Source organism: Hermetia illucens, chromosome 6, assembly GCF_905115235.1.
Source record: "Hermetia illucens chromosome 6, iHerIll2.2.curated.20191125, whole genome shotgun sequence".
Lineage (NCBI taxonomy): Eukaryota > Metazoa > Arthropoda > Insecta > Diptera > Stratiomyidae > Hermetia > Hermetia illucens.
This window is the reverse complement of record NC_051854.1, coordinates 45,424,247-45,438,234: the sequence shown is the minus strand read 5'-3', so window position 1 is coordinate 45,438,234 and position 13,988 is coordinate 45,424,247. Positions and strand designations below refer to the sequence as shown.

At 47.9% G+C, this 13,988-nt stretch overlaps 1 protein-coding gene across 1 annotated transcript in view; it reads right to left on the bottom strand.

Annotated features, from left to right (window-relative positions):
• The window catches only part of LOC119660315, a 94,537-nt gene extending 80,749 nt beyond the window's left edge, over positions 1-13,788 (bottom strand). Inside the window, exon 1 of the mRNA XM_038068790.1 lies at positions 13,387-13,788. Within this exon, the coding sequence (XP_037924718.1) occupies positions 13,387-13,438 (52 nt within the window). The 5' untranslated portion in view covers positions 13,439-13,788. The remainder of the gene's footprint in view (positions 1-13,386) is intronic.
• Between the last annotated feature and the right edge of the window lie 200 nt (positions 13,789-13,988).

Here is a 13,988-nt window from a genome sequence, read left to right as displayed (position 1 = left end):
AACCCGATGGTTTGGTGCCAAAAGCTGCGACATTGAACACGAACGCGGTAAAAATGGCTATAAACTTCTCTACTTTGGTAGCCCACACACTCAATATGGTGTTGACATTGTTATCTCAGAGGGTTTCCGTAATGCCATTAAAGAAGTCGAACGATTTGCTGATCGGTGGATGAAACTCACCATTATATCAGCAGATCGCACTACTCACTTCTTCATCGCGTACGCACCACAGACAGGTCGACCTGATGCTGAGAAAGATGCCTTCTGGCAACTTTTTGGCAAATGATCAAAACGTCTACCAAATTAGCTTGGAATTAAGAGATTTCTTTGTGTAGTAATAAATGCAAAACTGGAAGTGGTAATCATTTGGAAAAGAACACTCAAATCATATTATATTGCACTACTGACGCACGTCTAAAAACACTTCAAAGGATTTTATTTATTTGTACCGAAAGGTTTCAATAAAAAACTACTAATTATAATAACAACGTTAACCCAACAAAATTCGCATGTTTTTATTTCTGATATTTATATGGACGCCATGTAACTGAGCGCTTGTAATACAAACTTTGCAGAACTTCCACGAGCTTGTGATCCGTGTCGCGGTTGGAAACAGAAGAGACCGACTTATTTCCATGCGGTCCTTACTGTCCCAACCAACGGCACTTTTTTACCGCTGGCTCTCCACTTCCCCGGTGCGTTCTGAAAACGCGTGAGTGGAGAGTTTCCACGTTCAGCGCCATCTACCCGTCCGCATCCGCAACATCCGAAATAAATTTCGAATGCTGCAGATCCTGCCGCGCCACATCACTCCGCCCCCAGACGAAACCTAGGGGGTTTCGGCGACGGATCCCCGAACTTCGTTCGCCGTTAATCCACAAAGCGGACACGACGTTGCTTCGGGGCGCACTCGGGTTTCAGCCTGGCCAAAGAGACCGCCTTTTTGTGACCACCGATCTCGAGCTGGAAGAAATGTTCTCCCCTCTCGAGAACGCGGTACGGGCCCTCATATGGAGGCTGCAGCGGCTTCCGGACGGCATCCGTCCTGATCAGCACGTGCGTGCACGTGTCCAGTTCCTTGGGCGAACAAGCAGGTATGGACGAGTGTCGAGTGGGCGGTGGCGCTTTGATGCGTCGGAGATTGTCCCTCAGCAGACGCACCAACCCCGACTCCGTGAGACCCGATCTCTTGTCGAAGACCGGATCGCTTGGGAGTCTTGGGTTCTCCCCGTAAACCAGCTCCGCGGGGCTGGCAGCAAATTCCTCTCGGCGGGTTGTTCGAAGGCCGAGTAGGACGAGAGGCAAGACTTGAGTCCAGGACGGGTCGTCGCGTGCCATAATGGCGGCTTTCAGCGTCCGGTGCCAACGTTCTAGCATCCCATTGGACTGCGGGTGGTATGCAGTAGTCCGCTGGCGTTTAAAACCCAGGAGTTTGCCTAACTCGGAGAAAAGGGTGGACTCAAATTGCATTCCCTGGTCAGTGATGATCACTGCAGGGACGCCAAAGCGAGGTATCCACTCTCGGCAGAGGGCTTCGGCACAAGATTGCGCCGTAATGTCTTTCAGAGGTATTGCCTCAGGCCACCGCGTGAACCTGTCGATGATTGTGAGGCAATACTTGTAACCGTGCGAGTCTCGCAAAGGCCCTATTATGTCGAGGTGTATTGTGTGGAAACGCTTGGTAGTGCGGGGGAATGAGCCCACTTCTTTCCTTACATGCCTGGAGACTTTACACTTCTGGCATGCGATGCACTCTCTGGCCCAGGAATTGATATCCTTGTTCATGGAGGGCCAGAAGTATTTTCCGGTGACTAACCGGTTTGTTGTCCTGATGCCGGGATGCGCCAAGTCGTGAACTGCGTGGAACACTTCCTTGCGAAATGTGGCCGGAATGTATGGCCGAGGTCCCTTTTCCGAGTCTTCGCAGCAGAGCGAGAGGTTTGAGCCGAAGATGGGCAACTCCCGAAATTTGTATTTGGGGTTGGACTTGAGGCTCTGAAGTGCTGCGTCATCCACTTGCGCCTTGGCAATAGCCGAGAAATCGAGTGAGGCGGGGATGTTAACTTCGGAGACACGAGACAAAGCGTCAGCAACAATGTTGTCCTTCCCGGACACGTGCTGGATGTCTGACGTGAACTGGCTTATGAAGCTCAGGTGTCGAAGCTGACGAGGGGACGCTTTGTCGGGCTTCTGTTTCAAAGCGAACGTGAGAGGCTTATGGTCCGTGAACACTGTGAACGGCCTGCCTTCTAGGGAGAAACGGAAGTATTTAATGGACAGGTATGCGGCGAGCAGTTCGCGATCGTAGGTGCTGTAGTTCCGTTGAGCGGGATTCAACTGCTTCGTGAAGAAGCTCAACGGCTGCCAAACTTGGTCCACCTTTTGGTGAAGGGCAGCACCTACTGCGATGTCAGAGGCATCAACAAAAACGGCTAGGGGTGCATCTTGATGAGGAAATGCCAAAAGTGTAGCATCAGCCAGTTGCTGTCTGGATTTATTGAACGCGCAGACAGCCTCTTCAGACCACACAATCTCTCGTGTGTCTTTTGTTTTGGGGCCAGACAAGTACGCGTTCAAAACGGACTGGTGATGGGCGGCCTTGGGCAGGAAACGACGGTAAAAGTTTAGCATGCCCAAGAACCTCCTCAACTCCCTCACTGTTTTTGGACGCGGGAAGCTTGTGATTGCTTGCACCTTGTCTGGGTCGGGCTGTATTCCTTCAGAGGAAATGGAGTGGCCGAGGAATCTCACCTGTTGTTGAAGGAATTTGCATTTCTCAACGTTTAGGACTAAACCGGCCTCAAGGAGACGTTGAAAAATGCACTCGAGATGGGCTAAGTGCTCAGACTCAGTAGAAGAAGCGACCAAAACATCATCCAAATAGACGAAACAGAAATCGAGGTTTCGCAGGACTGAGTGAATGAACCTTTGAAAGGTTTGCGCCGCATTGCACAATCCGAAAGTCATTCGGGTGAACTCGAAGAGTCCAAAGGGTGTGCATATTGCCGTCTTTGGAATGTCTTCAGGAGCTACTGGGATTTGGTGGTATGCCTTGGCTAAGTCCAAGGTCGAAAAGATGCGGCAATTCGCGAGGTGATGCGCAAAGTCGTGGATGAGTGGAATCGGATATCGGTCAGGAACAGTCTGTGCGTTTAGCCTTCTGTAATCCCCACAGGGACGCCATTCGCCATTTGGCTTAGGGACCATATGTAAAGGGGAAGACCAACAGCTGTTTGAGGGCCTGCAGATACCCTGTTGAACAAGTTGTTCAAATTCTTTCCGCGCGATAGCCAGTTTCTGGGGTGGTAGAGGACGCACCTTTGAGAAAATCGGGGAACCAGTAGTATTTATGTGGTGCTGCACATTGTGCTTTACTGGTTTCGAGAGACTACACTCGGTAGTTATCTGGCTGAACTTTTGGAGGAGTGTCCGAACACGAGAGTCGGAGATGTCTTCCAAAAGAACGGAAAGGTTATTGTCAGCGTGAGATACCATTTGGCCCGACGAATTTAGTTTGGTTGTGGGGTCTATAAGGGACTTATTTTGCAAGTCCACCAGCAACCCATAGTGACACAAGAAGTCTGCGCCTAATATGGGGAAGCTGACATCCGCCAGGATGAAACGCCACGGAAACGTCCTACGCAAGCCAAGACTCACGTCCACTTGCCTGTACCCGTATGTATTGATGCGGGAGGAATTTGCTGCCGCCAGTTTGAGGGGTTGTGGATATAGTCGATGATGCTGGGGTACGGGAAGAACCGAAACCTCCGCACCCGTGTCGACGAGGTAGTTGCGCCTGCTGAGGGGGTCGAAAATAGTTAGGCGACGTGGCGCTGCGCTCTGGGTGGCCGTCGCCAAGACCCCCCGCGGACCTAGTTTTTTGTGGTAGGCGCGAATTTGCAAGGTAGCGTACATCTTGTCGCTTTATCTCCGAAGTTACGATGATACCAGCAAATACCCTGGTCCGCAGGCTGTCTTGACGACCTGCTACCCGAACGCCCTTTTCGTGTGGCAGACCGTGAGCGAGCTCGCGGCCTGGCACTCGAACGCTGAGCGTCCAACGTCGCCCGCATCTCGGCCACGCTGGCAGTTAAGGCCGCGATCTCGCGCCGTAAGTCGCCGACCTCATCCGACGGTGGTTGAACGGCCGCTATGGTTGGACGAACGTACACCTCCTGTACTTGATCGGCCGTTGCTGCTAGTTCCTCCAAGGAACCGGAGACGCAGGCTAGGATCGCCTGGGTGCCCTCCGGGAGCCGACGCAGCCAGAGCGACTTGATCAGGTCGTCGCCGATCTTGCTCCCACCCAATTGCCTCATTTCACGAAGCAATTGGCTGGGAGTTCGATCACCCAACGTTAAACCCGCCAGCAAGTGGTCTAATTTTGCCGACTCGCTTGCCGACAGGCGCCTGATCAACTCGCTCTTGAGCTGAGCGTACGATGCCGACTTCACCACGTCGGACACCAGAAGTATGGACTCTTCGTCCAGGCCGACCACCGCGTAGTTGAAACGGGTCGCGTCCGATGTGATACCGGACATTTGGAACTGTGCTTCCAAATGCACGAACCACAGCTCGGGGTTCCGACGCCAAAACGGAGGAACGCGTACGGCGAGGGCGGTCACTTGTGGGTCCGATGGGCCTGCCGCGTCTTTATTGTCAAACGACATTTTCCTACCGAGAAGTACGAGATTGTGATGCAGACGCGGTGAGTTTATACTGAAACGCGGTGAAATTTACACCGACACGGCAGGCCGTACCCACAAATGCACGCACGAAACGAGAAAAACGACGACCGAAGCGGACGCTCTCCAGCGCAGACCAAAAACACCAAGAAAATAGAGAACCCGCGATGCGAAACACTTCAACGCCGTCTCTTGCAGCGATTTTTGGTTATTATTATCACAATTTAACTTTAAATATAATTAACAATTAGTGCGATAATAATTTCACTTGATATAACAATAAATAATAATAATAATAATTAAATAAATTTGAAATTGATATTACTAGCTGTCCTCGACGGCGGCGCTGGTTTGAATTCGTCGGGCTGTAGCTGCGGCGTTGGCGGTGCTAGGGACGGCCGTTTGCTGCTGTTGTCGGGTACAATTGTCTGCTGATCTTTGTGCTGCTTTTGCTGGACAACTGGCTGACTGGACCCGTAGACGGACGGGGATGTGTGCGCTTATGCGAAGTGCCTGCCTATGCCCGTCGTAGAGTGCGGAAGGTTTGCTATGCGACGTTATTTACGTCGTCGGCTCGTTGATGTTGATGTTGATGAATCGCAGCTATTTCCTGCCCTTGGTGGCCTTTTCGTCTTGATGGTGGCGATGATTGTGGCGGCGGCGCTTGTGCGTTTTCCTCGACGGGCTCTAGTATTGGGGTCACCACTTTGGCAAATGATCAAAACGTCTACCAAATTAGCTTGGAATTAAGAGATTTCTTTGTGTAGTAATAAATGCAAAACTGGAAGTGGTAATCATTTGGAAAAGAACACTCAAATCATATTATATTGCACTACTGACGCACGTCTAAAAACACTTCAAAGGATTTTATTTATTTGTACCGAAAGGTTTCAATAAAAAACTACTAATTATAATAACAACGTTAATCCAACAAAATTCGCATGTTTTTATTTCTGATATTTATATGGACGCCATGTAACTGAGCGCTTGTAATACAAACTTTGCAGAACTTCCACGAGCTTGTGATCCGTGTCGCGGTTGGGAACAGAAGAGACCGACTTATTTCCATGCGGTCCTTACTGTCCCAACCAACGGCACTTTTTTACCGCTGGCTCTCCACTTCCCCGGTGCGTTCTGAAAACGCGTGAGTGGAGAGTTTCCACGTTCAGCGCCATCTACCCGTCCGCATCCGCAACATCCGAAATAAATTTCGAATGCTGCAGATCCTGCCGCGCCACAACTTCTCGATGAAAAGACTTGTCACGTGCCTGTTGACTACTATATCATCATTGGTCATATGGGTGAAAAAGCAGACGGTAACAGATGCCATGGGGGAAAGGGGTTTGGAGCGCGCAATGAGGGTGGCGAGCGTACAATCGATTTTGCGGACAAACATGACCTTGTATTTATCAATACATGATTCATCAAACGATTGTCACATCTTGCAATATTTTATAGAGGGATCAGTAAAACGCAAATCGACTATATTCTCATAAGACGCCAATATTTTACCACCGTCACTGATTGCAAAGCCGTTCCACATGAGACCATCGCACCTCAACAGCGGCTGTTGATTGCCGTGCTGCCAATTAAGCCACCGATAAAACAGCGTGAGGAACCCCTTGGCTCGTGTAAGCGGTACATCGACCTGGAATGACAATATTGAAATAAAGGTCCGTGAAAAGAAACGCCTCTACCACAAGTTTCTCGACGATAAAACGCTGGCCAATTGGCAAATTTACAAGAATGCCAATCGAGGAGCAAAGGAAGCGATCGCTGTCACCCGAGGGGTGGCAACAGAGACCTGTATCGATTTGTCAAAAACCGAAACGAATGCACACAGAATAGCGAACACTTCTGTTGTGTTAATGACAAGAACGGCAATTTGCTTCCCAACCATTGAGCTGCGACGGATATGTGGCCAGAATACTTGCAGCAGATTTCAACTGAAGAATTTGCTCATCCTCCACCTCCACAATCATTGCCGACATTTGGAGCAGTTCCACCTGGCAGCGCAACTGGTGCTCTGAGGTGGGGGGGGAGACGGGGCGGCAACCCTGTCGGCTGAACCAAAACCAAGTGGCCGAGGAGAACCTCCACGTAGTGGCACCGGGAAACGCTGTATCGCATTGGCTTGTCGGCCGTGATGCAGTAGGCGAATGCTCCAAGGCCTAGCTAGGGCGATCAGACCCGAGTCTGCACGGGGACTCATCTGAAGTGGCTTCGGTCACGAAACCTTACCAGGGGTATACTGGTATCATGGGAACCGAGGTAGCCCCTGGACTCTTATACTTCAGGAAAATTCCTGTCGTATCTGAGTACAGCTCGGTTGGTTGCGGTTGGCCCCCTAGTGGGAGTTTAATGAGGGCTGTGGTTGTGCTCGAGCGAGAAGAAACCTTCGGGCCTCGACGTGGTGTTGCGTATCAACACGGGTGCCGTACTCCATAGTTCGGTAGAGCTTTAGGTAATTCTTGCATCCACTAGTATGAATGCTAAGCCATGCACTTGGTATAGACTGGTACCGTTGCGCTTGTGTCAGCGGGGCTCTGATTGTGGTCACAAAATCAATCCGTGTCTTAAGAGGACCGTAGGATTAAGTCCTGTCTTGAGACTACGTAAAACACCGAGGACTTCACTGTCTTCACTGACTGCGCAACTGAAGTCGAGGAGGCAATAAAACGAATGAAATCGGGGAAAGCCACAGGACCTGACGACATCACATCTGAGATCTGGAAAGCGAAGAGCTGGAACCCCTTAGTGAATTCTTTAATCAGGTTATTCAGTAAGGTAGAAAGAGATCTGACAGTACCACAGCTCCAATATGCAAAAAAGGAAGGTAATCCAACAACAACCTACCTACCTACCTTTGATAACCGTATTCGCAAAATCGTTGAAATAACCGTGAATCAAGCCGGATTTGTCAAAAACTGCGGAACTACTGTCGCAATACACGCTGCGTGGTCACTCATGGAGAAACACCGTGAGAAGAATCGCCCTCTTTACATTGCATTTCTGGATCCAGAGAAAGCTTTTGACCGTGTGCTACACGAACTCATCTGGTATGCTCTATCACAGCACTTAGTGCTGGGCTCAATTGCTCTACCACAATCCGAAAAGTAAAGTTTGAAGTGTGATGAGTGTATCAAAACCGCTTTGTGTCTCTGTTTGTGATCATCAAGGAAGTGCCTTCTCATCACTCATCTGTGTTCTTGTTATGGATACCGTCACACGGGATAACCCACGTTCAGGGCCCTATACACCGCTTTACGCAGATAATGTGTTCCTAGCATCTAATACCAAAAATGATCTCGAGCAACTGGTCCAAAAATGGAATGATCGCCTCATGCAATACGGTCTGAGATTGAATCTAAACAAAATTGAATTTTTGACGACCGATCCCCATGAAACAGGCACAATTACTGTCAGCGGCAGTGATCTGCCTACAACTGAGCGATTTAAATATCCCGGGTCAACGCTATCAGCCAATGGAGAACTGCGTTATGAAATTGCTTCACGCATTAACGCAACCTGGATGAATTGGCGTTTTACAACTGGTGTTCTTTATGATTGACGTATCAACGAGCGTCTCAAATTTAAAATTTACTAGTGTTTTCCGCCCTGTCGCCCTCTATGGTTCTGAGTGTTGGCCGACTATAAAAGACAATGAACGGAATGGAGACGAAGATGTTTCGTTGGACTAGTGGCGTGACACGTTTTGATCACATCCGAAATGAGGATATTCGCGATCGTTATGGGGTTGCATCGATCGTGGAAAAATTGCGAGGGGTCTTCGATGGTATGATCACGCAATTCGTGCTAACGAGAATTCACTTGCCAAGATTGGTCTGAACATCGAAGTCGATGGTAAACGACCAAAAGGCAGGCCGAAACAACGGTGGCTTGATACGCTGGATGGGGATTTAAAAGCCTCGAGATTGCACCCAGATCAGGCATTCGATAGAGCCAAGTGGGGAAACCGATTACGACGAGCCGACCCCGCTTGTGAATGGGACAAAGGCTGAAGAAAAGAAAGATTTGGAGCGCATTGAGGAAGCTGCCTTAATGGGACTGCAGCAGATAATCCCTGGCAGTCGGCCCAAGTTCACTATTGCGAGCACGGAATTGGAGGGTAAAGTACATGAACGCTAGGAAGGAAAAATCTAAAAACGTGGAATGTTTCAGCTTGGTATTCAAATTGGCCCAAAAAATCTGAATGTGCTTAGGGGAAGCCACCAAATGGTGCTCCACTTTTTCCTACATAGATTGAAATTCAATCATATCAAGAAACTGTAGAGCATCATCTCTATTTTGAAAGCGAAGAACAATGATGGTCTTGGGCTCACACAAAATAGAGCAAATTGAAGCATTTTTGGTGCGTTGTCTCATAATGGAGCTACGGGCAAAAGATAGTGCATACAGTGGCGGAAGACCCCTAGGGTTCGCACTGGTGAAGCGACTACAGAGTGAATCCTACCTGCTATAACTTCTCCTACACCATTTCCAGAACAGGCGGAGAAAGAGAGCCAGAAACGTGAACGGAACTGACTTGATGCCAGTTCGAGTGATCGAATCTATGCAAACCGGACAACGCAAGCCAGTGAGGGTGTTAAGTGGAAAACACACGAATACTCTGCGGGATGCGATGAGACCTTTCATGGATTAGTACATGGGAACTGCCGTACCTCCAAGTGCGGCTATTCTCAGAGAAATCAAAGACGAGGGGATCGAATCTCTGGCGGTACAGTGTGAGGAAAACCCCGTCCCACGCGGACCGCGGCCTTCAAACGGTTTTCCATTATACATTAGACTAAGTTAATGTCGAAAAACATAAAGATTGGTCAAATTAACCTGTAGCATGCGAAAGCCTCCTCCTATCTGCTGGCAGTGAGGCTGACAAAGCTATAGGACTGCCCCTACATTTTTTCTGGCGCAAGAGCCGTGGGTTCGATTTAACAGAATCTGTGGCATTGGATCAGTAAAGGGGCTAGGATCTTCTACGATGAAAGATCCATAAGACCGAAGACTTGAGTACTGATGTCAAGACGGTTAGAGCCAGCATACTGAGGCAGTTCTGTTCCCAGGACTTAGTTGCGGTCAGAGTACAATACCAGCTTAATGGCGAGAGGAAAAACACCATAGTTGCCTCCGCTTATCTATCCTATGATTCTTTGCATCCCCCACAATCAAGTGGTCTTGAACTCTTAATAGGTTGCGATGCGAATGTTCAACACATTTGTTAGGGCAGTAGCAAATGTAATCCAAGAGCAAAGAGGCTATATGATTTCATCACTTCAGCTGGTCGCATGACTATAAACGTAAGGTGCGCTCCTACATTCGTGGGACCGAGAAGAAGTGAAGTAATTGACCTAACAATCTGCACTTCAAAAGTGTTAGAGTTGGAGGTGCTAGACGAAGTCACAGTCAGATCACCGATACATAAAATCATACATAGATCCTAGGGAAAAGGATTGGATAATGTTCAATGATATTCTTGGTAATATAACTCCTTAGGCGACGGCTTTGGCGTTTAAAGATGAATTGCAACCTCTGAATTCCACACTTTTAGAGTGCTATGAATAGGCTCGTCCTACTTCCCGAGGTCAAAGCGGTAAAACGGTTCGTTGTTGGAACCGGGAACTGCAAAAACTCAGGAAAACAATCAGGCGACTTCTGAACCGTGCTTGCAAAAATAGCAAGAACGAAGACTGTTTAAACTTCTGGAAATCTGGAAATTCTGGAATATAAGAGACTCGTTAGGAGTTCGAAATAAGACTCGTTTAGAGGGTACTATAAGCAACGGGAAGGCCAAAGAGAGACTTCAAGGGTGTGCAGAGTTCTTAAAAGGGATGAGTCGGCCAAGTAGGACTCCCTTAGAAAACCCGATGGTACTTTCACGAGCTCCAGACTAAAATCAGTACAGACCCTCCTGGAAGTACACTATGCAGGAGAATGGGTGAGGAAAGTGGTAGGGGGAGAGCTGACGGTTCTTGCAACCCCTTCAACACGCAAGTGCTGCAAGGGAACTGAAGCACTGCCAAAGCGGTTGTTACCCAAGAAAAGGTGAGAGTTGCCATACTGTCCTTTGAACATTTCAAAGCACCTGGCATGGATGGCAACTATCTACCAATGCTAAAAGATGCTATGGAGCACTTCGAACGATAGCTAAAAAATATTTTTTTCTCGGTAGAAAGTTAAGGTAGTCGTCATACCAAAGCCTGGGAACGATGACTATTCTAATCCAAAGAACTTCAGACAGATCAGCTTGACTTCATTCTTGCTGAAAGGTTTGGAGAGACTGGTGGAGTGTCACATTCGTGGAAAAGCACTTAGGTCACACCCACTTAGTGAAAACCAACATGCTTACCAACGTGGAAAGTCCTGTGAGTCTGCTCTTCATTCTTTGACTTCAAAGGGAGAAGATGCAATTCTGAAGGGTGAGTACGCGATGAGGGTGTTCGTGGGCATTGAATTGCCTTTGACTTTGCGCCTTTTCAAAAATGTTGTAATGCCAGAGCGTATGGTGTTGATGATACTTTAATTAAGTGGATCTACGCTATGCTAATGCAGAGATTGCTGTGTGCTGAAGTGGGTGATCGCTAACTAACAACTCTTCAACTCTTCTTAGAAGTAAAATATCTGGGAGTCACTCTAGTTACAAAGCTTCTTTGGAACAAACATGTAGAGGTAAAGTTGAAACGAGTTCCGACAGCTTATGGGCGGTGCAGACGGACCTTTGCCTCGACATGAGGGCTTAGACCTCAGCGCGTACTCAGGTAATGTGGATATACATTGCTATCATTAGGTCGATGTTCGCTTATGCATCCGTAGTGTGGTGAGTTAAGGTGAGACGAAAAGGTTTTCACCGTAAGCTAGCCGCACTGCAAAGAACTGAGTGTCTGGGTATTACCGGTGCCATGAGCACGACATCCGGCGCAGCTCTAAATGCATTACTAAATTTGCATCCTCTGGATATATTTATTCAAAGTACTGCAATGAAAGCAGCTCATAAACTAATTCGGTTACGTTTAAAAATGGACGTGGGGGGGCAGAAAGCAGTGGGAGAGTTATTGGGAGTACTGAGTCCTACTCTTACAATGGCTTCTGATCCTCGGGTCCCCATACATCTGTTTAGTAGACAATATGAAGTTATCCGGAAACATAGAGAGAACTGGGAAGTTCCAGAGGAATGTGTGGCGGGATATACGGAAGACTTCTACACCGATGACTCAAAAACAGAACCGGGTTCTGGAGACAGAGTTTACCCCTCGATTAAAAACGGGAAGTGGGCTTTTCCCTTGGGCCAATATGCGACGATTTTTTGAGTCTAAGTATATGCGATCCTATGGGCTGCAAACTAGGGGATTGACGAAGGATTGAAATGTAGGCGCATCGCAATATGCAGTGACAGCCAGGCTGCATTGAGGGCGTTGAGTAGTCCTTTGATCACCTCGAAAATCGTTCAGGAATGCGGAAACCGTTTGAACTCTATCTTTAGATTCAATACGGTGGAACTACTCTGGGTACCTGGTCGCTGTGGCGTAGAAGCAAATGACACCTCGAATGTTTTACCAAAAGGACCGGAACCAGCATTTGTAGTATCAGTAGCATTGGCTAAGGTTGTTTTGAAAAACTGGGAACAAGCTTCCCACCATGACAAATGACAGAGCCTAAATGCTGCTGGACTCACCAAACTTTCTCTATCAGAACCGAATATGCGTACCACAAAGTTTATCCTGCCGGAAATCAGGAGGACTTGCAGGAGTATTGTAGACATTCTGACAGGCCATAATTCACTAGCTAGGCATTTGTTCAGAATTGGAATTACTCAAAATGATACGTGTCCGTCCTGTAATGAGGATGCGGAATCCAGGGAGCACTTCCTATGTGAATGCCCCGCCTATGGACGCATCAGGCATCAGATCTTTGGTGCCGATGTTCTCCAGGTGCGATGGGTAGTATCACATCCACTAACGAAAATCCTGCGATACTTTAACGAATCCTAGATATTCCCTTTAGATGGGGGCATCAGCACAATGGCCACTACGGCTAGAGTGTTCCGAAGCTATAGCTTCTCTCCCGCCACACACACATGCCAGATCAGGTTGATTTTGTAAAAGCGTAACATTTTTAGTAGCCACCAATCTGGTATGCAGTTAAATGCCGATTCGTAATCGACATAGGGGAACAGGATGTCTCTTTGGTGAAAAATGGTGAAGTGATTTGCTAACACATTGTGAGTGGTCAAGAACTGCTTTACCCACAAGCGGTGTATCTTATGAAATTTGACGCTTCCCAAAGGTTACCTTAACACTATTTTCGGTAATATCAGATGTGGTCATTTCGAGGATGAATGCATAGCAAGCTACGCTGGTTTTAAATTGCCGAAGTCGGGCTGGTTCTGGGAACATATTCAAAAATACTAAAAATTGCGAACGGTCTTATGAGAGGTTTCCTCTAAACCTCCTGAATCGTTTTCCGTAATTTCCGCTATTATCGGAATAAATCATTATTGGGAAAACACAGTTGTCTACCTCCATTTATCGATAATTGCACACGAAATTATTTTGAAATTTCGGAAAACCGGGTAAAAATTGCGAGTTTAATTCTTCGTCGCTGGTATTTTATTTCACTCAATTTGAAAATTATGCAGAAAAGGGGCTTCCCCTTTTTAATGCCCTAATGGGGTGTGCGCATCGATTACCTGTGGAAAGCAGCAGCAAACTAATCCTTGCGGCGAATAGTATCCAATTCATCTTCGCCGGTGTCCAACCACTCAACAGGTGACTGCAGTCCAAGCACTTTCTCGAAATAGCACAAAATCCACTAAACCAATTCCAATGTAAACACAAACACTTCACAAAGCGAAATTTCGCGCCACAAGAGCACTCGGCAAAATCGTAACGAACTTTTCAATGAGCAGAACACGCACCGCAAGAATATCCGGAATCGGAAGTGGCCGCCACGCGACTCACCCACAAATCGACCTGCGTCCGCGCACTTACGCCGCCAACTCAAAAGGCGACCGGCGATAGGCGATTCAACTGAGCCTCTCGGTCGACTCGAATGCGTTCAACAGAGGAAACACCTCCGCCTGTGATTCACTTCAGCGAATGAAGTTGAACTGAACGGAGTCGAGCGAATTGAAGCGAATCCACAGCTGCTCAGGCATCCCCCGCCTCCGCGCCCTGCTTCGGGCTATCGTTCAACATTCTTCTGAAGTTGCCATTCATTATGGGAAATTGACTTCAATTTTAGTGGGAGCAATCGATAGTTTTGTAGTTGAATGTTGAACTTAAGAGAATG